The 27317-nt window shown below is 34.6% G+C and overlaps 2 protein-coding genes across 5 annotated transcripts; one reads left to right on the top strand and one right to left on the bottom strand.

Annotated features, from left to right (window-relative positions):
- Positions 1-880: 880 nt before the first annotated feature.
- LOC147412064 (transcription factor MYB3R-1-like) lies at positions 881-16070 on the bottom strand. Its single transcript, XM_086455697.1, has 12 exons — positions 15891-16070; positions 14882-15068; positions 14600-14654; positions 12961-13018; positions 12490-12584; positions 12251-12354; positions 11046-11174; positions 8113-9949; positions 7437-7771; positions 6929-7052; positions 2449-2685; positions 881-1162 (listed from the first exon to the last, which is right to left on the bottom strand). Exons 2-12 carry the CDS (start codon positions 14983-14985, stop codon positions 1103-1105), a joined length of 3138 nt encoding a protein of 1045 aa, XP_086311823.1. The 5' UTR covers positions 14986-15068; positions 15891-16070; the 3' UTR covers positions 881-1102.
- Positions 16071-21313: 5243 nt separating this feature from the next.
- Positions 21314-26646, top strand: LOC147412063 (uncharacterized). Of its 4 annotated transcripts, none has more exons than XM_086455663.1 (7): positions 21314-21603; positions 21844-21899; positions 22398-22473; positions 22576-22641; positions 22742-24586; positions 24759-24903; positions 25641-26646. In XM_086455663.1, the coding sequence occupies exons 5-7, from the start codon at positions 22745-22747 to the stop codon at positions 26306-26308; spliced, it is 2655 nt and encodes an 884-aa protein (XP_086311789.1). In that variant the 5' UTR covers positions 21314-21603; positions 21844-21899; positions 22398-22473; positions 22576-22641; positions 22742-22744; the 3' UTR covers positions 26309-26646. The 4 variants fall into 4 exon arrangements, with proteins under 4 accessions (XP_086311789.1, XP_086311773.1, XP_086311797.1 ...); XM_086455647.1 differs by having other exon boundaries at positions 21844-21958; XM_086455671.1 differs by lacking the exon at positions 21314-21603 and having other exon boundaries at positions 21614-21899.
- Positions 26647-27317: the final 671 nt, after the last annotated feature.

Below are 27317 nucleotides of genomic sequence, written 5' to 3'. Positions count from 1 at the left end.
TTTTAGTTTCTTCTTTGTTAGATCTTTCAATTTTATTTAATCTTTAGAATTTACCATTACCTCTCCATCCCAAAAAATTAGTGTAAGTAGTTCAAACTTCAACTTCAACTTCAACGTAATCTAAGAAGTTTACGACTGTTTTTTATACACACCTTTATGTATGTGGGAATATTTGAGATACTATTACTAACAAAAAATGATTTGGACACCCTTGTCTTCAACTTACAGCCACCCCACCACCAATTATTATTTTTCCTTTAACCAAACAATCCTTGAGAAGTAGAAAATGATGAAATTTTAGGTAGAAAATTTGGAAAGGGTTAAAACATGGGAGGAAAAAAAGTGATTTTCTCCAAAATTTGTTGTTATCTCAGAACTCTTTAATTTATATGGTAAAAAATTTCTAATCTACTCAAACTCTTATCTTCAATCCAATGTTTTCAACCTCACCTTAACCCTTTGTAGAAAATTCTTGATTTTTCTATTCAATCGTTCTTTACTTACCCAACATCCTAACTTGCCTTGAGGTTCAAAGGTTAAAACAGATAGAATCTTAAGGTTGAAGATAACTAGTTTTGAGGAAGAAAAAGAAGAATTGAGGGCTTTTGGTTGTAGACAAAGGTATTATATAGGTCATTTCTGTTAACAATGGTATCACGAACATTAGGATTAAGAGTGGTGAATCCATTAAATTTCAAGGACTTCACATAATAATGCTTAGTATGCAAACTCAAACTTGTTAAATTGATTTCTTTTCTTTTACTTCTCCACCACAATTTGCTCCAAGGAGAGCATCGTCTTAAAACTCGTTGGAGACTGTCTAATAGGACTGCTTGGAAAACAAATAGAAGCTATAAAATAAACAAAAATCTCAACATCCATTATTAATCAATTAAGTATATCAGATATAAAACTGTAACAATACAAGGAAATAAAAAATGAGGTGAGGGGGCGGGGAAGAAAGAAAAATAAAGAGAACACAAACATATCTATGTTTTGAAAACAGAACTCTACCACGAAGTAAAAGCTATACTACCATCTGCAACCCTTCATGAAGTAGGGAGATAAACTTGTGAAGCTAACTGAAGTTCAAGTTCTCTGTTCATCGCTTAGGTGGTCCGCATCCATTGAAATCAAGAACATGTCGCTCTTCCTGGACAGGCTGTGGAAATATATTTTAGAACAACAACAACAACAAAGCCTTTTCCCAAAGATTTGGGGTCGGCTAAATGAATCTTGTTCCATTTAATGAGTAAGACTTGTTAATAATGGGAAAACATATCATGCCTTGAAACAAACCTGACTTTACATTGCCGGGCTAAGACATTAGTAGCTACAACTCTTTTCATTTTGAAGAAAAAAGTTGATAAAACTATTAGAAACTTGATAGTGTCAAATCTGTTCCACTCCATTCACAATTGGATAAGCCCGTTCAAACTTGGAAACTACAATGTAAAAATTTAACAAAATCAAAGATTTGTTAAACAAATCTTTGGGGTTGGCTAAACAAATCTTGATCCTTTTTATGAGAAGACTAGTTAATAATGGAAAACATATCATGCCTTGACCGGGCTAAGACATTAGTAGCCATGACACTTCATTTTGAAGAAAAAAGTTCATAACTTACTCGATAATGTCAAATCTGTTCCACTACATTCAGGAGAATTGACAGTAAATTTTCGTAGGACAAACCAGGTCAAACTTGGAAACTACTATTTGAAGATTTAACAAAATCAAATCAGTCAGAGTTTTGGAAACACTGGTTCACAATAAATGAGTAAGGCTAACAAATCACATGATTGGAATGTCTTTGAAAAAAATGGAAAAACATTTATTCTTAAAATAAAAAAAAAAGAAGCCGTGGCCTGCTTCCCTATCATAACAATTATACTTACCAAAAAGAAAAAAAATTCTAATAATTAGATGTACAATTTTGTGCATAATGTCATGTTGCAGCACCATCTGATTGATCGCAAATGGAAGCAACCTGATGTTGAATCCAACTTTGAAGCAGCCAGGCCGCTACAAAATTTTGGAGGACCCTCCTCATAACGTGCCACATGGGTTTTTTGTGTTTATTTCACACCCTACTTTTTCTCTAATATTGGGATACCTCCATGAAAACACCATGTGTAATCTAATGGAGAGGGTTCTACCAAAATTTTGAAGCAGGGGGTGGGTGCTTCAAAGTTTTTTCCCCTGAATCCAACCCAAAAAGCTCTAATCTGGGTCATGTTTATAGTCGTAAGAGATTTTGTTTGTCAGGCGGGCCCCACATTTTCACCCTTTCTATTCATGATTAAGCACTGATGAATTGAGTGACACTAATCATATCCCATAAGTTAAAATGTGGTTGGTAGCTTGCATTGTAAAATTTGAATCTCTATTGGAGGGAGAAAAAGTAAACATGCTTCTTAAAGAATAATTTCATAATCAAATAGAACATACCAAGACAATTGAAGGCCTCACTAGGGAACTCCAGCTCTTTCTTTGGGGTCGTGAGAGTTCTCTTTGCTCAAATTCTGATGGCAAGAGCATCCTTCCTTTCCGGGAGCTCCAGGATTTTTTACTTGCAAGAACCTCCTGGGCTTCTGCCAATGCTGATGCAGTGTGCTCACTCAACCGTCTTGTCAATGCATGGGCATCATAGCTTCTCTCCCTGGGGTTCCTAAAATGTCCCATTTCCTGCATACAATTTTATGTTAAATAAATATTTATACATAATGTAATGTATTTGTTGAGTGTGTGACTTGAATTCTAATTGACTCGATTCGAAAGGCTCACGGTGCGACATTTTGTGGTGAAATAAAATAACGGGAAATTTTTGGGGCTCTGTGGTGGTAGTGAAGGAATCGGGCCAATATAGACCTATTATGTTTTAGGGTTTCCCTTTTTTATATATATGTTGTTCGGCCAAACTTTGTACGGGAATTATTCAGTTTTGACATAGTGGATTTTCTTCTCTTTGCCCCGTGGTTTTTCTGAGTGTTCTTATTTTTCATTCTTCCATTGTCGATTTGTTTGTCTCTACTCTTTAATAGTATCCGATAGAGATATCGACCAAGATATAGAAAGTATACATAATTAGAAAGATTTAGATACCTAATTAATTAATATTTTTGTAACTTAAGAATCTTAGCTATTCTCATCATGGTTCAAAATATCGTATTGTATCAGTATGTACCTGTTTTTTGAACATTCCGATACGAAACATTTCAAGAATTAAATGTGTTAGAATGTTTCGACCAAAACATTTTGAAACAAACCAAAGTTAGAAAACAAAAATATTAATTAAAAAAAATTAATTGAATCTATGCAAAAATGGAATTTCTACAAAAAAAATAGAGATTCCAATGATATCAAGAATCTTTGCAACAAAGCAATGCAATCTCTACAAAAATATTCTAGTCCTTTTGAAATCTATGTTTTTTTTTTGTTGGAATAAGAAGTTATTTTTAAGAAACTGTTCTCAAATGAAATCCAAAAGCAAAGAACTCAAAGTCAAGCGTCCATTTAGGCTACGATAGTGTTTGATAGCTCATTGAAAGTTGAAACATTATACATACTTTAATGCAATCTAACTTAGTATATTGTTAGCATATTAGTATATAACTGTGCGTATCGATGGAAAAAATGTGTTATGCCTAAAATAAAGAGTTGTAACTCATTTATAAAGTAAAACATGCATTTTTTTACATTTTTTTTCTTTTAAATGTTGGATTCTATGAATTTTTCAGAAAAATGTACCGATTTGCATCGCTGAATGCACCAGTTTTTTCCTTGACAAAAGCTTTCATCTGAAACGACATTTTAAACCTTGATTCTCATAATTCATGAGATACTCCCTCCCCGAAACTCATGGGGATCAAGGATCTCCAAGAGGTTGAAACATCTATACCCTTCAATGGTGTATTGCCTCTATCATGAAGGAAACACCACACACACACACACATATATATATATATATATATATATATATATATATATAGAGAGAGAGAGAGAGAGAGAGAGAGAGAGAGAGAGAATAATGCTATAGTGACCTCAAAGATTGAAATCATTTCACACTTTGCTAACTGGAGGTGTGTACAAACCATAGATGCTTTTCATCGAGGTGCGAGTGAAAAGCATCATGGTTTTGTGCGTACCTCCATGTCAGAAAATTGTTAAATGAGGTCACTCCAACGAGTGCCTTGGTGTGCTTCAAGGAGGGGAGGACCAAAGGCACCTTAATAAATGTGAGATAGAGTAGTGTAAGTGAGGCGTACCAAGGGGCATGCCTTGACTGCACCTCAAACAAGGTGCAAGGCACACCATGCCCATGCCTCACTTAAAATTGAATAAAATAAATGTATTTTATTTATATGGTCTTTACATGCAAAAATGGTTTATTTGGAAAGTGCATTTTTTTACCATTAGACATGTTTAATTTTACATTTTCCCACTTTTATTTGGCCAGAGCCCATTAGGGTTGGGTTAGGGCTTAGTCGACTTAGGCCCACTAGGGGTATATGGTTGGTCCTCTTTAGGTTTGGGTTAGGGCTCAACCAAGTCTGGACTGGACTGGACCTACTAATTAACAACCCTAATTGTTATTGTGTTGTAGTAGCAATGACACATTTCGTTGGCCTACTTATACTCCTCTTTTTCTTGTTTTTCCTCACAAATTTCTCTACTAGTATCCACCCTTCTTCTTTTTTAAGTATTGAATGAATATTTTACCTTATTTATAAAGCTCATATTTATACATGTTATAATTGAAAAACATCTAAACTCTATCTTTCATTATTTTATTTTTATTGTGCCTTGCTTCACTCAGGCATGCGCCTCAGACGCCAAGAGGCCTTTGCACCTTAAGTGCGTTTTTCTCCCTTAACTACATTGATACGCACACACATACCACACTAGAAATTTCCCATGCTTACTGGCACAAGCATCATCTTTGAGGTTAAAAGGGTATAAGATGAAAGATAATAAAGTTGAAGAGTATTCTTGGAATTGGGGTTAGGGAAGGAAAGGCAATAAAGTTGCAAGAGCATTCTTGAAAAGGAGAAAAGAGATAAGGAATAAAATTGAAAGTTTTCCTCGACATTTGGAGCTAGATTAAATCCCAAGGGGGGGGGGGGGGGGAAGGCAAAAAGGTGGGAAAACCATTCTGTTTTATATATATACAAGAGTTTGTCCGTGCTTGCGGCACGATTCTCCTCTTTGGGGTTAAAGGGGGTAAAAGAGAAAAAAACAATGAAGTTGGAAAAGGTGTAGAAGGCTGAAGACAATAAAGTTCGAGGGATATTATTGGAAAAGAGTGAGAAGAGGAAAGAGAACAAAGTTGGAGGGGTGTTATTGGAAAGGGATAGAAGAGAAAATACAATAACGTCGAAGGAATATTCTTGGAAAGAGATGATAGAAAAGGGAATAAAGTTGAATTTATTCCTTGAGATGTGTGTGAGATTGAATTTGAATTGCTCTTTATGGGGGAAGACAACCGTTACGTTTTATTATATAAATATATAATGTTATAGTCACACAATCCTACTTAATATGTTTGTAGAAGAGATCATGACAAACTTGATTTAGGAGGCCACCGATTTCGACATATTAGAAAATGAATGGGATGCGAGTATGCGACAGTTATGGACTTCACAACCAATTACAAGGCGCCAAGTGGTAGCCACCATCAAGCATGATCAAACACTTGTAACTATCCATCATCAACTTCTTCATGTGATTAGAGACTAATAGTACATACAATTGCGGGAGTGTGATAAACATAAGATAGAAGGATCACGCAATCGTGGGAGGGTGGTAGAGATAAATTAGAAGTGATATAATGTATGTGCATGAGATGCGTTATATGGTGCATCTCATCACATGTCTATCTTATATTGTGGAGTTTTTGTTGTTCCTCGGAGGTTTATCGCTTGACGCAAGAAATGCTTGAGTTGCTCTTTAGTTATGTAGCATTCTCAAAGATGTCTTAAAGATTTAAATTTGCATCAATTAAGATCAATTAGTTATACTTTTACTAGATTGGTTTGCTTGATTTATTGTATTTCCATATTTGTGGATCTTATAAACCCAATAGGGTAATGTAAATATCATTCAAGAATTTCAATGAAGTCTAGTTCTTCAACGGTTACGCACGAGGAATATAATCCTTTTTCAGATATTGATAAAATATATAGAAATCTCAAAATTCCATATACGCACCATGAATGTAGTACTTGATAACTATTCATAGTGATACATTAATATCTTACCTATCATTCTTCCAAAAACTATTTAAAATGAAAAAAAAAAAAAAGTAGTCAATGAAAAATCAAAAGTATGAGGGATACCTTACAGTTAGTCCAAGCATCGGAAGCAGCTCATATTAACACATGAGTGAACAAAGTCTGATTCTTTTTATAGTTGTATGGGTAGGATGGTTACTCTAAACATCACAAATTTTGAAGTTAATATTAAGGCATCAAACACGGTTTAGAATAATGCATTATTATATAGATGTACAGGTAGTATAATTGATCGAACATCATATTTTTAAAGGTATCTCTGTATAAAACACATTGTAGAGTAACACATCATTGTGTATTGAAAATATTCAGAGGATACCAATGATAACGATCCTTTAAACCTCTATTGAAGGAAGAAAGAAAAGCAACCATCAGGACTCAATCAAGCAAATAATTCTTCACAGGAGCTAATTTTGTTAGCAAAATTAAAAAGCAAATTACATTGTGTCAAAGTTATGAATCTCATATTGTTTCTCATTTGACCATGTTTCTCGTGAACATTTCAACAGTACAATATTGCTTTTCATTGTCGTTGTCATATCATGTTAAAACAAGTTCACTAGGCAATGATCCGTGGACAGACCTCAACTCATTTCTTAAAATAGGAGAATATATACAACTAGGAAAACTTGTAATACCTCAGACGTCCGGTCTTGATGATTAACTCTCAAACCAGGCATAGAAGAGTTCGTATACCAAAGGGTCTTCCATGCTGAAGAAGATTCCAACCCTTTCTTGATAACAGCAGGGGTGTCACCACATCTATAACCAAAATCCAATCAGACATGGAAACTGTAAGAATACAAACATATAAAATCAGAAAAATGTTAGTAAATTCCTTAAACAAACTTAGCTGGTGTACATTCTCTAAGGTATGATAACCCCTCCCCACTATGTGAGGACGGATGAGCTTCACCAGATTGAGGATTGAGATTTACAGATGGTTCAAATGGGATCAGGAAGGAAAAGAACTTGCCATACAGGACCAAAAAAATAATAATCAGAAAACAAAGATAAACTATCAGTTCTGCACCACGAAATCTCTCATTTTAGCCTCACTAAATCTTAAAACACAACACAACATTGCTTCATAAAAGATTAGGGTAATTAAGGATAAAGTGAATGTGAGGACGTTCAAAACTAAACCTTTCAATGCCAGCGCTGTTCCCAGAATTTTTAAATGTAACTCCAGGCGGACGTGAAAATGGAGCATATTCTACAGATGTAACTGGAAAGAAATTCCTCCCATGCTTCCTTTCGCCAATAGTAGGAGAAATAAGTATAGTCCCAGATGAAGATTCTGAACAGCTACTTGAACCAAATTGATTTGACATAGTTGCCAAGCTTGTGGAACATTGATTTCTTGGAGTCTCACCGCCAGCACTGAAGGCCCTATTTGTAGGATTCCCATCTTGATCAGGAGAAGATACTAGACGATCATTTAAGTTGTGTTGAGCAAGGACTCCAGAAAGCTGTTGCACCTGAAAGAAAGTGATGCTTGAAGTTTAAGATATTGCAATAGACTAGCCAGGGTGCATAAAATGCTTCACTAAAAATATGTATAGAATTGAGATGCTGACTTGATTTGTATAATTAAAGAACAATTCATAGATCTATGCTGTTGAAAAAAAGTGCTGAAGTGTCTACATGTATGATGACAGGATAGATGATATATAGTACTTCATGAAAGGCAGAATCAGCATACATTAACCAACTATAAAACAGATTGACCCGAGTAGAAAAATGACTGAAGGTAGAGACAAAACAGATGATAGGTTCATAAGAGCTAAAGAGTTGCAAATAAAGTGAGAAAAAAAATTACCATTGGGATTGCACAATCACCATCAACCTTAGCCATAGCATCAAAATCAGTGGTTCTTTTCTTTAACTGGTCTTGAGAATTAGCATTAACAAACCCTTCCTCTGAAATCCAGCCATTTGAAAATATTGTGCCACCATGGTCCGAATTTTCTTTATCTCGAATGGAGCCTCCAGAATTCTTTTTCTGGGAATATGTTGGAAACAGGAGAGCCCCCTCACTAGAAGAAATGGAAGCTCTGCAACTCCCATTTTCATCACTTCTGGCCACATTAGATGTACAACACAACACTGAATTTATCTCCCGGTCAAGTTTCTTACTGCTTCTTTGTTCTTGCAAAGGAGAAAAGAGATCATGCTGTCTTTTCTTTAGAATGGATGGTGTGTATATGGAGCTTTTGGCAGCACTCTTTGGAACAAGATCAGGACTATCATTTCGAGATTGGGAATCAAACAAGTTGTATGGAGTAGAGCAGTTCATAGATGACATCCTCAGTTGTTGGATCCCATGTGGACTGTATGCTTGCTGCAAATCACCACCGGATGGTGTGAGATCACAGCCAAGAAATGGAAGTTCTGAGCTTGGAAAACGAGGAGGCTTGTAACATAAAGCTTCTGAATTCTGATGTTCTGCATTAACAGTTTTGCTTCTATCCACATGGGAAAGCATTCCCATGGTATCTGAGATTACTGAACCAAAAATTTTAATAGGAGCTGGTTTTGAAGCATCCTTTGCCCTATCTGGCTTCGGTGGCAAGCAAACCTTCTCCATATTACCATCAAAAGGATAGTTAGTAGATCCACTCGGATGGGCAAAGCCACTACATGAGCTTGTAATACGGTCCGAGTCTTGAGTTCCCCTCGAGATGTTTCTCACCTCTTTACATTGGCCACCCAATATAAGCTTACGCTCTGCAGGACGAAGTAGTGGATGATCGGTCAATGAAGTCCGACAGCTTGAAGTTCCAAAATTATCAGAAGATCTCAGTGGATAATAAGTGTTCGGAAATGATCTTGTGGCATTTTTGGAGCGTTGAATTTCAGAATGGCAAATTAATGAATCCGTGCATCCATTCAAATCATTGATATTTGAGCGTCTGGCCACATTTCCCAAAGAAAAGCATCCATTCATCCTTGCATCTGGGAACATAACCCTACAACGATCACCTTCAGATAAGGATACCAGCTTCTCTGTATCAGGTCGTACATTGATATTCCTCATTGAAGTAGACACACCTAACCCCATGGACCTTTGTAACTGAACAGATCTTGCTTCCTGGTTTCCATCCCCAACTGTCATACAAGGTCTTGATGTTTCAAGTAAGCCTGATGAAGCTTGCTCTGCTTCCACTGAAGAGGTATTAGGTAAGTTGAGTGAGATAAATTCTCTATCCATATTGCCAAAACTTCCAACCTCATGTAATAAATTTTGCTCAGAGGGCACGACAGCTATGGATGCTTCGCAAGATATATCAGGGACTGCACATGTAACTTCTTCCAGCAATTTGCGATCTTGTCTAGGATATGATGAACTGGAACTAAGGCTCTTTATTAGACCGCCTTTCTCAGTCGTTTTCTGTGCTGGAATGGTATTAGCCATGTTAGGCTTGGTTTGAGAGCGAGCAACAGCAGTTAAACCTTGACTACGTTCTGATATTTCCTCTGCTGCCACGCCATCAATAGAGACATTGTTATCCCCACTGTTGTGTTGCATCCTCAAGGATGATGAAGGAAGGCATTGGTTTGTATTTCCCACGTGAGGTAGTGAACCTGATTCCTTGTACGAGTCCAACCTCTTTTTTACACTACTATTCCAATGATTTTTTATGGTATTCTCTGACCTGAAATGACAAAAGCATAAAGAATCACTTATGTTGGAAAAACACACGTTTTAACAAAAGAATGTAATGCACATATTAATTTTGCTCCATGAAAATTAAGTAAAAAATGCACACACCAGCCGCATAACCAAATTTAAACAACAGAGTCTTCCCAGATGAGAAGGTGAATGTTGAATTCAAATAAAGCAATTTTGCAAAAGAGCTACTTCGAAGAAAGGTAGATGCTAAAGAGAGTTGCGTTTGCCATAATCATATGTCCTTTTTAGGGGTCTTTGTGAAAGGGAGACATATTCTTGATGGTAATCCCATAGTGAGTGCATGCATTAATATGAGGATTTGGTGGTTGGGGGGGATTTCTTGATCCCAAATTGATGTTCCATGTGCAAAGCCAATGAGTAGATGACGAAGCACCTCCTTTCACGGCCATGAGTCAAAGAGTTATGAGTTTCTTTTTCCAAACCATCAAGATGACACGGACCCTCATGAGCAGAGCATTTATATAACTTGAAGGATGATTTGTGTTTTGCATAATCTTCTAGAGGCTAAGCTCTAAGGAATTTGCTCCTGTCTGCCATATGGACTGAGCAGACAGGACAAACAGGCACATGTTTAAAGAGGAGAGAAATAAGGAGTCCATCATTATGAAGGAAGCCATACTCATGGTCTTCTATCTTTCGCAAAATATGGGGCTTAAGGTGTGAAGAAGGTATTTTTCATAGGAAGGATAAAGTGTTCTCAATGTAACTGTGAGTTGGCTTCTTCTTCTTTTTTTTCCCCTTTTCAGTCCTTCCTAATGAGATGCTCTCTCACTAATCATCATCCCTTTCCGTGCATTTTTCAGGCTTTGCCAAAATATCGCAGGTTCAAATTCTGCCATCTCTACTAGCACCTATTACTTTTTAAATAATAATGAGGGAACCATTGAGATCTATTGAAAAATGGATCAAATGAAATATAGAAGGGATTTGTTTTAGGTTTAGGAAAGGAATAAGAATCTTTCCCTCAATAAAACTCTTTCTTTTACCATTGAGGGGAGAAAAGGAGGGGAAAAGAAAAGGTTATTATCTTTCACATGAAATGACTGATAGAATCTTACCTTCCCGGTAAGAACTTTGTTAATTCAACCCATTTGTTCCCATAAATTTGATGAGCACGAATCAAGGTCATCTCCTCTTCTTCAGTCCATGCCGCCTTGTTTATGGCGGGATTAAGATGATTACGCCACCTGAAAATCAGTACTATTAATAAAAGTTGGGTGTAGCATGCATTTGTCATTTAGAAGAATACCAAACTTAAAACTGAATAGGGGGCTTATCATTACAAATTTAGACAAAAACAATTAGTGCATCCTCAAGTTGAAAAAAAAAATCCATACAGCCTGAATAAAGGGGAGGAGCAAAGGGCAAAGAAAACCAAGGGGTAAGACAATAGCCCCTAAAACAAAATAGATGTTCCCACCAAAGCTCTTCCATTCTATACTAGTGCCCAGATATAGCCAGTCATCGAAAGACTGCTACCAGGCCATAACAGTAAGGTCCTAGAATAAGTAAGCACTAGCAATCTTATAGTGAAGTTTTGATATCTACATATGATTGTAATTCAGTCTGATAATTAAAACCAGTTCAATAGTGTGGAGTGGATTTAAAATTGCCAATGCATGTCAGACTTACTGCACATGTCATCTTAGGCAAAGCTGTTGTGATTCAGTTTTTAATAATATAGGTAGACTGCGGTTTGTGCTTAGAAAAGGTTGCTTAATTAAGTCAGAACAGTTAAATTTATTAATAAAATAAGTCTGAAGCATTTAAAAATCTATAGAAAGAAAGGGCATTCATGGAGATGTCAAAATGAGATGAAAAAAGTGAAGATTCTGTCGTAACATCATGCACGATATAACAAGTAGATCTCACAAGCTTCTCAGGTTTCTCAAATCTTGGATAAGGGTTGCTTTACTTGATTGCCAATGTTAGGAAATTTGCAATTCGGAAGCAAGTTCTAACATACATGATATATATGTAGGTGCCAGCTAGCTTAGTTGGTAAAGTATTTGGGTGATGATACCATAGACCTGGGTTCGATTCTCGATAACACAAAGTTACTAACCTCATTAAAAACAGGTTTATTGATAATTTTAAAAAAATACATATGTGATACATCCAATACTCCCATGATGAGGAGTTTAATCTGTCTTCTTCAAAAGAAATTTTGCTTGAAAAAGAAATTGGTAGTTAAAAACATCAAGCAATGACTGCATGCGAAAAGAACCCTACTACTAAGGCCATGAGGGTTTTCAAATCACACCTTTCCCGACATTGCTTTCCAATACGTCCACGTAATGCTTGTGCTATGTTGGTCCACTTCTTTGTCCCATATTTATTTACCATCTCAATTATAATAGCATCCTCCTGTTTAAGAAATTGCGAAGTTATAAGATGCATTCCAATGTTGAAGAGGGATCCAGCAAATAGAAGTGATAGCAATAACTAGAATGTTAGTTGGAAAGGGACTGAAGAAGCTCCCAAAAATCCATAATTTCTCACCTCCTTTGACCATGGACCTTTGACAACTTCTGGATTCAAGACCTCCTGCCACCGGTGTAGGCATTGGACATCGGTCCGATCCTTCAAACATTGTGCTGCAAAAGGCATAATAACTCTTGTAAGGAAGGCAACCAATTTAGAAATGACCTAACTCATACAATCCATAAGAGAAACATATAATGGGAAATATAAGCAGGATTGCCATCCAGGTAAACAAAATGCCGATGAAGTAATAGTTTAGGAAATAGAGGAAAATGAATGTGAGACATGTTGGACAAAGCGAGGTAACACATAGAAAGAGCTGATATATCCTAGAAAAGAAAATATCGTAAATACCAACAAGATCACTTCAAAAATATGTGACTAACATTGGCAAAACAAAATAACAGCAGAAGCAACCAAACAACCTGTTTGAACAAGCAGAGGATGAAATATAGTCAATGGATAAAATATATAAGCTCCAAAGCATACCTATTATTTTCCAATTTCTTCTTCTATATTTCTGAACAATTGTGCTCAGTAGAGCATCCTGCATATAGAAATCAAGTACCATCAAATAAAAAGATACAAAATAAAAAATAAAAACTAGTGAAAAAAAATGTCAAAAAAATGTAAGGAAAAGGCTATGTTTGCTCAACAAAACAAAGAACATAAAATATAGTAATACACTGAACAACATATAAATCTTTGAAATGAAAATGAACGAACTATCTAAATAGAAGGCCATGTCTGGTGATAAATCCAGCACTAGAATCTTCTCTATATAAGCATACTATTCAAATTACTTATCAGGAAGTAAGTGGAATGCTAAAAAAAAAACTATTCTGTCTAACAAACTCAAGAGGGGTAACATCGTCCTATAGAGGAGAAAAAATGTAAACAGATACAAGTATCAATTGGTTTAGTAAATGGAACTACAAAAACAACTTTATTCAAAGTTAAAAATTTATGCCAAATGTTATCCAAAACATATCAATTGGTCGTATCTTGAGACAATTATTTGATTAGGAAACAAGAGTCTCCACCATTCAATTCTACAAATATTCACATCTTTTGTTATGACATGTGTCTTTAGATCATTTTTACTATCTAGTCCACACCCTTTTGCAGTCCTCTTATCTTCCATTGAGAGCCTTCAACTTACACAAAAGCGTTCCTTTTGATTGATTCCATCATTGTAAATGCTCAACCATCTCAATCAACTTTCCTTTGTTGGGCCTAGTCAATTCCTACTTATTTCTCTTCTTTTTTGACTTCATAGTCTTTCCACTTCCATCTCAGCAATCCCATTTATGCAACATTCGTTATTGAACATGGTGGTTCTTAATTCCTAGACATTTTATTTCTTAAAGCATGGTTGATGAAATGCAAATAAAAAAAGCACTGAAAAGACACGTAATATAAGTTATTGTCCCCATGGTTTAAAATTTTGTATCGTTTCATATGAAACATTTCGGAATTATAGATTATCGAAATGAAACATGTAAGAATATATCGATCAGTCGATGTTTCGATTTGTATCATTTGTATCAGTATGTTTTGTCCGAAATAAACCGATACAAACCTGAGAACCGAAATAAAAAATAAAAAATATATAACTCTATGTAAAAAAGACATTTTTGCACGAAAAATAATATTACTAATAATTATATAAAAATGAAATGTTTTAAGATATATAAATCCATTTTAGAATGTTTTGAAAATGTGTAAATGTGAAAAATATTATTTTTAATTTGAAATTATAATTTTAGCACTTCAAATATCATTATATACAACATTTATTTGTGAGAAAAATAATTTTTTTTATTTACAGTGAATGTTTCGGTATGTTTCGACAATATTTCAGTTTCCATTTGGTTTTTGAAAAAACTGAAACATTGGATAGAAACGAGATTTTAAACCATGATTGTTCCCTCAAAATAAAATCTGCATAGAAAAAAGCACATGATCAAATTTCAAGATTCTATTTAGAATGCTACTTCTCCAGGAAAAGAAAACCAGTCAGGGATTCCATAGATTTCTACAAATAGAGTGGAAAAAAGTTATAAATCAGACTTATTCCATCCATAAACATCAAACAACAGCAAGACCAAAAAAAAAAAAAAAAAACCTCTTCATCCGTCCATTGTTTCGTCGCAGGGCCGCTTGTTTCGCCACTTGTCTTCCTACAAAAGCTCAAATAAGCATTATCTGAGACAATTGTTGAATCTTTTGAGCGTTCTCTAATTTAAAATGAAGGCAACCATTTTTTATGTATAGACATATAGTTCAATTGTAGAGAAAAGAGAGCGTGTGTGTGTGCAAAAACAAATATCTTCCAAGCCCCAGATATCTCACAATCCAAAGTAAAAGCTAAAAGAAATACTAACAGCTAAATGCTTTGGAAATTTACCCATCTAAAGGTTGCATATTCTGAAAGACAACATTTCTTCCATCAGGAGGAGCAGTGGCGGGAACTTCAGCTACCCTAGCGCTGTTTGTCGCGTTACTTTCCATTGTTTTTTCTTAAGTAACAATATCCAGAAGAGGGTTCCAAGAAGTAATGGGAGCTTCCTTTCAGTAGGAAAAAAAATCACCAACTTGAGGGAGGGGCAGCACAAATGAAACAGATGAACAGAAAGATGGGAAAAAAAAAAAAAGGTTAACCCATCATGAACAAGAAAATGAATAAACAAATCCAGGTAGGTCAACGTGTAGGAAGAAATAATTCAGAAGAATTAAGAGCAATCTCAGAAGAGTAATAAACTTCTAGAAGAAAAAAAATCTATGAAACATCATCAAATTTAAAAAAAAATATGTATCCAAACTAAGGAATAAACCATCAACTTTAAGTGAATTACTGTTATTATTCATAAAAAAGAAAAAACAAAAAAAAAAAACAATAACAATTTGAGGATCAAATTTACAATAAGTAATTCCCCCCTGAGAAACGTTATCACTGAAGAATTGGGGAAAGAGATAAATCTCAAAAGGAAGCAAAATGATTAATAGAATGGCCTCTGACTTCATTCTCGTAAAAATACAACTACTACTACCAGTAAACCTTGATCGTGAACAAGTATTCAAATTAAGCAATTAAAAGTACCCAACAAAAGAAAAACCTAATCTTCAACAATATCCCGATAAAACTACGTTTTAAAAACTAACAAAAAAAAAAAAAAAACCGATTAATGTAACAACGTTCCGATCAAACGCTCTGCAATTAGTTTTTAAAAAAATTATATTTTTTTCCTTCATTTCGATAATTTTTAGATCAAAAACCAAAATTCACAAATCTTCGAAGCATTCTTCCATAATGAAGCCCTATGTGAGAATCAAAAACTGAACTAGTTCGATATTCCATCAAGAAAGACAATAAAAAACTTACTCTCCAAAAAAAAAAAAAAAAATCAAAAACTCACTTTAGTGAGCTTCAACTGGTGGAAATCAGAGAGACGATGGAGAGACCGAATGAATGAGATCGATTCAGTGAGCAGAGAAGATTGTATCGAACAAATCTTCGATTTCGTATCAGAGATGGAGGAAGATCTGCAAAGGCACAATGAAACTCATGCAAATGGAGAAGTAAGAGAAACAGTACGAAAATATTTTATAAATAAAATAAACAGGGCGGGACTCTGTACTTCAAACCCTATTCTCAAATCTCGAGCAAATTGAAACACATGGACGGTTGAGATTGCGCCGCTTAGAACTTTCCATATATACGTCCGCCGACTTTTCGATGGTTTTATTATGAGCTTTGCTACAGTGACTAAAAATAACATTCAAAGTAGCACTGTATTGTCAAAGAACCATCGATTTTTCATGACCCGTATCTGGAGAATGACATCTATGGCTTTCTGTATACTCAATTACATCTCAGTGCCACTTCGAGTGTTATTTTGAGACACTTTAGTATTATTCTCTTTATTGTCCGCGTCAGCTCTTTAAATTTCCAACGGTAGTTGCCTATTAAGGAAAGAGGCAATAACTTTAAAGCACCCATCCGCATCAAAATTTCGATAGAACCATCTTTTATAGATGACATGCGGTATGTTCAAGGAGTTATCTTAAATATTAATAAAATAGAGGCGTGAAATAATAAATACAAAAGGTAACGTGTCATCCTACGAGGAGGGTTTCTCCAAAATTTTGAAACTCGGGCTATGGAAGAAGGTTGCAACCTTTTTTACCAACCGTCTAATAGTTAAAGAACAAACAAATGGGTCGGATTTTATTTGAAATGCAAGTGACTGAAATCTGATTTTAGTTGACTTGGACCATTTGAGTAGATCCAGATTAAAAAATGGGTTGAGTATGGTTTGATGTCCTTATCTTAAATTTGAGTTGGATAAGAATCTATCATTATATCTACCTAGATTCGAATGATATATTATTTTAAAAATAATAATTTAATTATCATTTTTTATTATTTTAGTACAATGTGAAAACTAATAAAATAACATAATTGTAATAATAAAATAATATAATATAACTATTAACAAATAAATAAAGTAAACATACAAAAAAAGAGTCATGATAATATGACGCCCCTCCTCTGACACACACCCCAATCACAGAATCGTAGATCATTTGCCAAGGGATACACAAGAAAAATATTTATGGCTATGGGTATCCTCGATGCAAATGATCTATGGTTTTGTGTCAGAGGGGGGGGGGGGGGTGTTATAAAATCATTACACAAGAAAAAATATAAAAAATAAAAATAAACTATTTGGAATAGCTTGACTCGACCCGAATCAAGTTATGTAGACCAGATTGAATCAAGTCCAGTTTAAGTTAAACATCAAATTTGGATATTGTTTTACCTAGTGAGATCTAAGTTCGATTTGGATATAAATTCAGATCCAAACAAAAAATCTGAATTGGTGGCATGGCTCCTTTAACATCCGATTTCCCTCAAAGACCTAATACAAAATGATATAAATGCCCTTAACCTCACCTTAGAGTTAAAAACCCTTTCATTTTTCTCCTTAAATACACTTGCTATCTTCGCCCTACAATGAAAAAAGTTTTACCCTTGTCATGTATTTTAGATGATTATGAGCGTTTTTTTATTTATTATCACGAGAGCGTTTGGTTCAGATTATAGAACCCAATTGTCAATTTTGATTATGGATTATCAAAATCATATTATAGATCTAAGAATCAGGAGAAATGACTGGAGAACTATTTCGGATATTCTACATGTTTTTGGTTTCTAAGTATAAAAAAATCAAGTTGATAATCCAAACAAAAGATGCATTTGATTTTAGAATCCGATGATGAACCAAAATTAAGTTATAGTATCCAAACTAAAGACACCCATGTCCTTTTTGATCCTTCGAAGTCAGAAATCAAAATAGTTTAAGTCGATTATCCAAATATCCGTACTACCTATACCAAATCAAAATTAAAATACATAAAACTTAATTGACAAATATATCTGTGGATGTGTGAACGAAATCATAGATGCATTTTCTCAAGTTATGAGTAGCACAACTCATTAACAAAATCCATAAACTTCATATATTTAAAAAACGAAAAATGCTGAAGTGACTTTGTTACACACTGCACTGATGTGGAGGTGTACACGAAACCATAGATACATTTTCTCGAGATACAAGTGAAAAGTATATATGGTTTTGTGTGCGCCTCCTTGTCAGTGTAGAATTTGCGCAGCCACTCAATCATGACTCTTTAAGAGAAATATGTCATGTGATTTACATAATTTCTCACATTTTATCAGATCGGGACATGGTTGAATCATAATTAATCCTATAAATTATCAATTCTTAAGTTACTGAATCGAAATTTAAGGATTTCAGTCCTTCAATGGGCCCTATTAATTACATTGTTTTCTTTATTAACATCTCAATTTTAAAGACCAAGAACCAAATTATACTTGTCATATCTTCTATTATTTCAATGGCTGACCAACAGTTTTCTATGAAGATGGATTCCATTTTTCTTGGTTGGGGATTAGAAGTATCCCGAATTAAAATATCAAAAGCAATATTATACAAAGATTTGCAAGAGCTGACATGAGAAAATGGGTTTTGTACTCTTCTTTGAGGGGTGGATCCTACCTGGGACCTACCACCATGGCAGTCCAATAATTTATCTAGCCCAAGTAGAAGTCAGATAAAATTACAGTCAAGGAGATTTTGTTTTTCTTTTAAATTAAAAAAAAAAAAAAAAATTTGAATTGGGTCTTGAATCTTGATCCCCTGCATGTAAGCCACCTGTCCTATAATTCTTGATATCAAGATTTTATAACTCATAGGAGACTGAGATGACTCAATTGAGTCATCCAAATCTTGGAAGTGACCGAACGAGATAGTCAGTGTGAATCACATTGACTTAGCAAGACCCAAGACGATTCGATATTTAAAATTGACCGAGTCTAATCAATTGGATTTATTTTCTTGATATACACAATTTTATTCATTAGTTATATAAATATAATATTTAATTACTGAAATTCTACTAATCCACCTTATAATATTTAAAAAAAATAGTTAAATATAACTTCTTCTTTTTTAATGTGTAAGATAGACTTGAACCCGCTACCTCAAAGTTGCTTTGCAACGTATCAAATCAACTAAGCTATGGGTCTAAGCTCGCTTCAAACATTTGAAATATAAATACATATATATATATATATATATATATATATTAATGAATAAAATTCAACAGATTAAAATTATTTGATTCATATGAGATGATAGACTCAAATGATTCAACTTGGTTAATTCATCCGTAAAAACTTATCCAATTCAATCAGATATTGTGTTTTTGGTATGTAATAATAATTCTTGTAAACATTTGTTATCAACATAAAATAAGATTTTGACAGTAAATATCTACCAATCCATAAAAATTAAAAATAATTAATATATATAATTTTATGAGTTGTTCTATACTAATTTTCTACAACACTACCTTGATGTGAAGTATGCACAGAATCATAGATATATTCATTCGTATCTCAAGGAAAAAAAAACATCTATGGTTCCGTTTCCACCTCCATATTAGCAGAGTGTCATACTCAGTGTCGTAGGAAGTCAGTTTAGCATTGTTGTATATAATTTGAATGATGATACACGAGTTGACTCGGAAGATTCAACCCATTTGGTGGTGATATAAATTCTACCCCAAGTAGGGAGAAACAAAAGTATCAAGATTTGTAGAACATTTATGAGGGACACCTAAAGGACATTGGAGCAACGACAAGTATCCTGTGAATGCTATTAAGCATCTCATGTTGGTAGCTGGGGTCAGGCCTTTATTGTCCTTTGACCAAAATAACCTTATTCGGAAATAAAGAGAAAAAGAAAAAAAAAATTAGACAAAGAAATATATTAAAGGAAATAAATGTTGTAATTAAATTATTTCTTAATGGGCTTGAAATGATGTATGTAAGTTACTCTAATCTGCTAATAGAGGGAAAGTTGAGACAAATTTGTGTTTAGATCCTTAAAACCCTATTTGGAATTATAGAGAAAGGAAATTTTAAAATATTTTATTTTTAAAATTTTAAATTATGTATATTATGAAAACATATTCTAAACTTAGTATAAAAAAAGTGGAATGATCGATAATTTAACCAAATATATATAGAGTCATGATTTTCTAACTCCTCTACTCTCGTAATGTGGCACGTGCATAGAATCATAATTTTTTCTCGGGATACACAACTGCAAATAGTTTGGAGAGTAGAGGGGGAGTCAATTTATTATTATTATTATTATTATTATATATATCACAAAATATAGTTATCAGAGAAATAAGATTCATGTTGTCAATCTCTATGTTTATCATATGTGATTCACAAGATATTGAATAAAGATTCCTAAAAACAATCATGAAATCCTGCAATTTTGTGTTACAATGACGTTTTTGGTTTAGGTAGAAAATATTTTATAAGAACCAACTAGTTGCAGATCACTTGGAACAAATACGAAAAAAAAAAAAAACAGACAAATAAAGAAAGAATGCACTCCATCATCACTCAAAAATATAAAGCACTTGGTCATCATCATCCTTCTTTAATCATTTTCTTCTATTGATTGCAGTCTTATATAAGTTTGCGACACAAAAAGAACGTGTCTACAACTACGATTAGTGGTAACGTTGATAGTAAAATCCTAATAGAATGTTCAAAAATACAAAAACAAAAATGAGTATTTTGTTAATATTGAGATGCAACCATGGTTTCAAAACTCGACCAAAATCGAGACAGACAAGTCAATGTATCGGACGAGATTTAAAGCCCACGTTCACTTTTCTCATTGTTGAATAAGATTTTCTCAAACGTTTTGGAAAACTCATTTGAGATGACTCTGTCTCAATCACAGACGATACAAGATGTCAAATTTAAAACCCTGGATGCAACTGACAACTTACGATTTGTGATTAATAGTCCCTATTTTATATCACAACCGTGGAAAATGGTCAACCAAACAACATTCGATCATAAGTTGCACAATCAGTTTCTAGAAAATAGTATAGCCAAATGAATTTTTAAATTTTGGAAATCAGTTTCTATAATCTAATAATGATAATATGAAATCAGATTCCAGAAGCAGAAGTCCAAAATCAAAGACTCTAATTAATTAATGCCCTTTCATTAGTAACTTATGGTTCATGATGAAAACTCTTTAAATCTGATAAATATAAATCATCAATTTAGCTGATGAGTGTAAAGATCCATCAAGGAGTGCCAACAAGGGAGAGAGGTATTCTTGAGCAACAACTAAGGTTTCTTATCAATTATTTCTTCACAAGTACAAGAGTTCAGCATCTCTTTTTACATTTCTTTTTGTTTTTTCCTATTTGTATTGAGTTTCTTTCCTTCTTTCTTTCGTCATGTCTGAATACAGATTGCTTGGTTGATACTCTTTAGAATGCACACCGACAATAACTCTAGTTTCTCTGATTCAACAGGACTCCCATTAATTTCAACTACCACATTGTATCATAAATCAATAATATAAAATATAAAAAAATAGACTAACTGATCTTGTTTTTATTTTTTGAAAAAAAATGGATTAGGTAGAAACCATCATGTCAATTTACCAACCATTCTTTTTGTTTTTGGGATCTCTTGCATCTCAACAAGCTCAAATGGAGGTGAGAAATCTCCAAAACTGTTACTGGGTTTGATTCAATTTTCGTTTTTATTCCCCATTAATCTTTCATTTTGAGCTCGAAATAGTATAATTTTTCATCTGGCTTCTCTGTTTCTCTCTAGTTTTGTTAATGAGTCAGATCCAACTTTTCAATTTTATTTTTGTTCAGTTAAACTTTCATTTTGGGTCTGAAATACTATAATTTCTCATCTGGCTTCTCTCTCTCTCTGGGTTTATTCAGAAGAAGAAGAATAGCTTTGGTTGATCAGTAATGGTAAAGACCAATCTCACATGGAGGTGAGAAATCTCTGAACCTGTTAATGAGTACAGTTCAAATTTCACAACAAAAAAAAAAGGTAAATTCTCATTTGAGGATTGATTAGCTACAATTTCTGGTCTGGGTCTTGCTCTTTCTCTGTTTTGGTCTAAAAGAGAGGAGGTTTAGTTTATGAGTAGTGGGAGAGACCAATGCCCTCATGGAGGTGAGAAATCTCCAAAACTGTTAATGGGTTCTGTTCAAATTTCGATTTTGTTGGTTAATCTCAGTATTAGGATTGTATTACTACAGAGATCTGGATCTGTGGTTCCCTTCCCTCTGGTTTGATGTCAACCCATGGTTGACTAGCCCTGGCAGAGACTGATTTCAAACATAAACTATCGAGAGAGCAGAAATTGAGCATAACCAAGAACCCATAAACCCATCTTTGGGATTCATCATGAAAAAGAAGATTTTTTTTTGTTCTAATTTGCTTTCATTTTCGTTGATTTAATTTTCATTTGGGTTCTCTCTTTCAGGAGCTGTGGTTATCAAAGACCAATTTAAATAATAAATTAATAAGAAAGCAGCATTTCAACATACCCATGAGCTCAGGTTTGAAATTTTGAAAATGATGTTTTGATTTAACTTGTGTTTTCTTTATTTCTTTTGGCACCAACTGATTCTTCATCTTCCTTTTGTTGATAATCTTGAAAGATCTGTAAGATTATTTTTCGGAGCCGACCTCCTTAGAAGATTTTACTCAACAGATTCCAATTCCATGTAAGTGATCTAATAGAATTTTATTGCATTTGAAAGGGTTTGATTCCTCGAGTTTTTAGTATTATTATCTGACCTTGTCAATGGAATTTTTCTATCATAGATTATGCCTCAAGACAGCCTGAGATCAGTTGTTTATAGATCACTTGTCCCTTGTGATGATCCAAATGGAGTTGTTGAGCATGAGACAATTAGAAAATCCAAGACCAATTCTCGGAAGATGGAGCATAAGATCGATAACAGAAGGGCTCGAAAGGACTCGAATTTATCTTCGATATGCAAGGAAGACAAGAAGGAAATGGTCTCTAAAGGGATCAGAGATGGTTTACAAGCTCCACCTCCAATTCAGCTTTTAGAGGTCTCTAGAGGAGCTCAAAAGCTAAACCAAATGGTTGACTCATGGTCAAGTGGGACGATCTTTGATGGGCAATCAAAAGATATTGCAAAAGATCTGTTGAAAGGTGCTTTGGATCTGCAAGAATCATTGATCATGCTTTGCAAGCTACAAGAATCTTCAAAAGACATGGCTCAATTGAAGAGAAAACAGAAATTGAAGCCCGAAGACAGAGGGTTCGTTGAGATGGGCGATGAAAAAATATATTCAGAACGAGTCGTAGAGAAAAGTTACCAGAAAGGATTACAAAATCCTCGTATTTCTGTTGATGGATCTTCGAGGGATTGCATTGGGGAGCTCAAGATGGTGATTAGAGAGAGCCTCACCAGGCAAAACTTCTTGTCGATCCCTTCAAGTGAAGGAAAGACTTGTTTCGCTCAAAGGAAATTGGATTCGGTTTCAGACATTCCCTCGACAAGCTCGAGTCAATCTTCAATGGTTCATTCAAATAACTCTGTCTCAACAGCCCAACAGAAGACGGCAAAAGCCCCGAATTTGATTGCAAAGTTGATGGGTTTGGAACAAATCCCCTCAGAACCAATCCAAATACACCCACAACTACCAGACAAGGAGGTGAACTCAAATCACCGGAGACCCATCTTTGATATCGAAATGCCAAAGGTAAGGAATCCCTCCTTCGTGGATAGGAGTGAAGATCCGGAGCGAAGGACACTGAAGGAGATCATCGAGACAATGCAACTTAAAGGACTTTTGAAGCACCGCGATGTTGAAGGACTTAAGCTTCAGTCTGATACGACCCGTTCGAAACAAAGGTTGGATCATGAAATGCCACCTATCGTAATCATGAAACCTTCGCATTTCCCATATCAAGAGACAGAAGGGACCGTGGCAGGACAGGTCAGCCGAAAAGAGGGAGATTTGTATCTTAAGAAAATCAGAAAATTGGAAGTTCAAGAAGAGCCTTTGAACAAAACTTTTGTAAAGGAAAAGGAAGCTTTGGGCACTGAAGAGGTGGATAGAAAAGCGGAAGCAAATGACGAGCCCACAATTAAAACGTCAATTCAGGATAGGAATGCTGTTGAACTTGAAGAGAGGGCCCAAAAAGTGGAACCCAAAAAAGATCTGCCGACTCGAAGGTTTACTCGCGAAGAGGGAGCTTTGAAATCTAAAGAGAAACTCAAGAAACATGAAGAGAAGGAAGCCAAGAGTACAGAAAAGGCTTCTCCATGTAAGATGAAAGCTTCTGTTCCTACAAATCATAAACCACAGAAGAAAGAGCCAACTAACAAGAAAGCCAACATAATTGAAAAGGCATCAGTCAACAGAAAAAACCCAGTGGAGAAGGAGAATACAAAATCTGTATCGGTGTCAAGGTCTCAGGAACGGATTAGAGCAATCTCTACAAAGTCGAGGAAGCCAGAAGATAGATCAATCATCCCAAAGAATCAGATTCAGCGCCAAGAAAGTACCACGCAAGATCCTATCCCGAAACACACAATAAAGCCTATGTCACATAAATCTATTGACCGGACAAAGAAAAACAGGACGGTGAAAGCAAAACTGATGACAGAATCTCTTGCAATTAATACAGTTGTGAGTCTTCCTTATAATTTATTTTCTCTTGCTTTCAGGGCCTGAAATTATTTATTTCTAGAAGGGACCTAAAATAAGTAGAAAGTAGAAACGGATTTCTTTGTTAGTATTCACCCCAGAAAGAAAAATATTTTTTTTTTGTTTTGATGGTGAAATTATTATCTTCTTGCAGACTGATAGTTTACAATGCAAAGATGGAGACAAGGATATCAACCCGACAAACAAAATGGATTCTATTTCCACCACAACCAGCACTTCACTTGCTGATCAACTCCCCACAGAGGAAGGAATTGAGTCCCCTAACATTCAGAATGAAGGTAAGTTCATTTTCATTTTAATGTTGTTTACTAAAATTTGGCAATTTACATATGGTGTAACATCATTCACAGTAGGTATCCAGGTAGTCATGAATGTACAAATGTGTGTTTATGCGTTATGTATGTATGTGCATGTATGTCCATGTATGCAGTTTTCATCCCAAAGACATGTTGGCTCGTGTATTTTGTGTGCATGTGTATGCTTAGGTGATTCCTACTTCACTGAGTAAATCTGCCCATCATGAGAAGGAACCCATGACCTACTACTTGGGTGGATACACAACAACTGTTTGAGACATAGTTCGCATGTTTATAGTTTATACTGAGTACACATAAATGGGTTAAAAGAATTAAAAACATTAGTTCCGTTGTGCGTGTAATTAAGTTCTTACTGGGGTTTCGCTCCTTTTATTATAAGGATCAAAAGGACCACGAGGTTAAGGTAATCAAGAGTGTATCATAGTTAATGTAAACAAGGATTTAGTGATCTATATCTAAAATAAATTGACACATTTCTCTAATATTCTCATAAAGGGAAAAAAAACAGTTAAAAGAGTGGTTAATAACAGAATTAGTGTTGGTAATCTGCTTGTAAATTTATACAATTGTCGGTACCAATTCCATTTTTCATTTCCTCTGTGATATCCAAGCTTTATTTCCTCAGAATTAAGTCATTAATGCAGGCAATAGGTGTTCATTCAAACATTTGTATTCAAGTTTTTATTTGTTTGATGTAGACCACAGAGAACCCGACCAGAGTTCTCTTTTCAAAGTTACAACACAGATCATCGAACAAGACAGTGGCATCAAGCTTACAGAAGAATCAAAGCAACTCATGGATCAGAAAACCACATCCAAGAAAACAGCCAAAACAGAACTCAATCTCAAAGACTTGCTTTTGAACAGCCCATCTTTCCTAAGTTGTGCAGAAGACTTGTTCGATTTCAAAATGAATCAACCTGAAGTTTTCCAAACAACTGGCTTTCAAGATATCGACATGATCAATTCCAGAATCATCTTGGACTGTGCTAATGAGATTATGGAGCAAAAAAGCCGGCTAAGAGCAGAAACAGGTCATCTGTTGACCTACACAATGGTTTCGAAGGCTGACATATCTGTAGACCAATTGATGGAAGAAGTCTGTGAAGGGGTTGAGGTTTTGAGAAGTTATAGTAAGGTTGGTGATGATGTACTACCCATAGATAGTATTTATAAGATGTTACAGAGTGATCTCAACTGGAAGGGAATGCAGGTTAGTAGTGTGTGGGACTTGGGTTGGCTGAATGGATTTTCTTCGAGTGAAGCTGATCAAGTTGTTAGTGATGTGGAAAAGATGGTTTTGAGTGGATTGATTGAGGAGATTATTATAGATTTTCCTAACAGTAATTATAGTTTTAGCAGTTGAGGAGTTGGAGTTGCCATGTCATGTACATAGAAGTTGGTAGGCTAGATTTGAGACTACTGGATAGGACTTTGAAGGGGTATTATTGTCATTAGAAGGAAGAAGAACACCAGAGTATATTTATGTTTCCGGCCTTATAGATACAATGTGTATGATATTATTACTGTTGCAACAGGTGTATAAAAGAGCATTTTGGTCAAAATGTTAAATTATATGAAAATAAGATTGATACACCATTATAACAGTAACACAGGTCGGTCCCTCGTGCAACAATGATGTACAGTACACAATTATGTTGATGGAAAACAATTTCTATGTTTTGAATGAATTAGTTAATGGCATGAACGTTTGCACATGATTAAAAAAAAAAATTTATCTTTTTAATTAATTTAAGAGAGTTAGAAATGTCAAATACACAACCTAGTTTTATTTAAATAAGGATTATTCATCTTCCTCTAAACACCTGTTGAATTTTTAATATTTGGGGAGGAGAAAATCTAGGGGTTTTTTTTTTTTTCCACTAGAGATTGAAGATGAGGACATTTATGTCACTTTAGCAGGTCTCTCAAAGAAGATCATGGTCAATGGGGGCATGACATCTTCTTAAAACTTGAAGTTTTAGTTCTGATTTTTTTAAATGTAAAGTAATATTCTATACTCGGTCCAGTATCCGCAATCTTTTCAACCTTAAAAGTAATTTCCATTTATTTGGGAAACTTTATCTCATATAGATCTTGTTGCTATCTCTCTCTCTCTCTTCAAAAAATTAAAATTAAAATTAAAAATTAAAAAATCTGACTTCCAACATAGATTTATTAAGCAAAGTCCTCTGGGCTGAAAACCTTATTCTTTTTCTTCTCATTGATTTATTTGGTAATACTAAATCTAAACACAACAGGGCCTTTGAAGGGTTCACCGGTCGTCCCCACTAACCCCACTAAAAAGGTTGAAAAGTTTGGAGACCTCTTTTTTTAAAGGAAAAGATAGGCTAAAAATTTTTAATTAAGTTCAC

Source organism: Akebia trifoliata, chromosome 1 (genome assembly GCF_017979445.1).
Source record: "Akebia trifoliata isolate Shusen 1 chromosome 1, ASM1797944v1, whole genome shotgun sequence".
NCBI classification, from domain to species: domain Eukaryota; kingdom Viridiplantae; phylum Streptophyta; class Magnoliopsida; order Ranunculales; family Lardizabalaceae; genus Akebia; species Akebia trifoliata.
The sequence above is the reverse complement of the archived record's forward strand: the minus strand, read 5'-3'. Positions and strand labels throughout refer to the sequence as shown.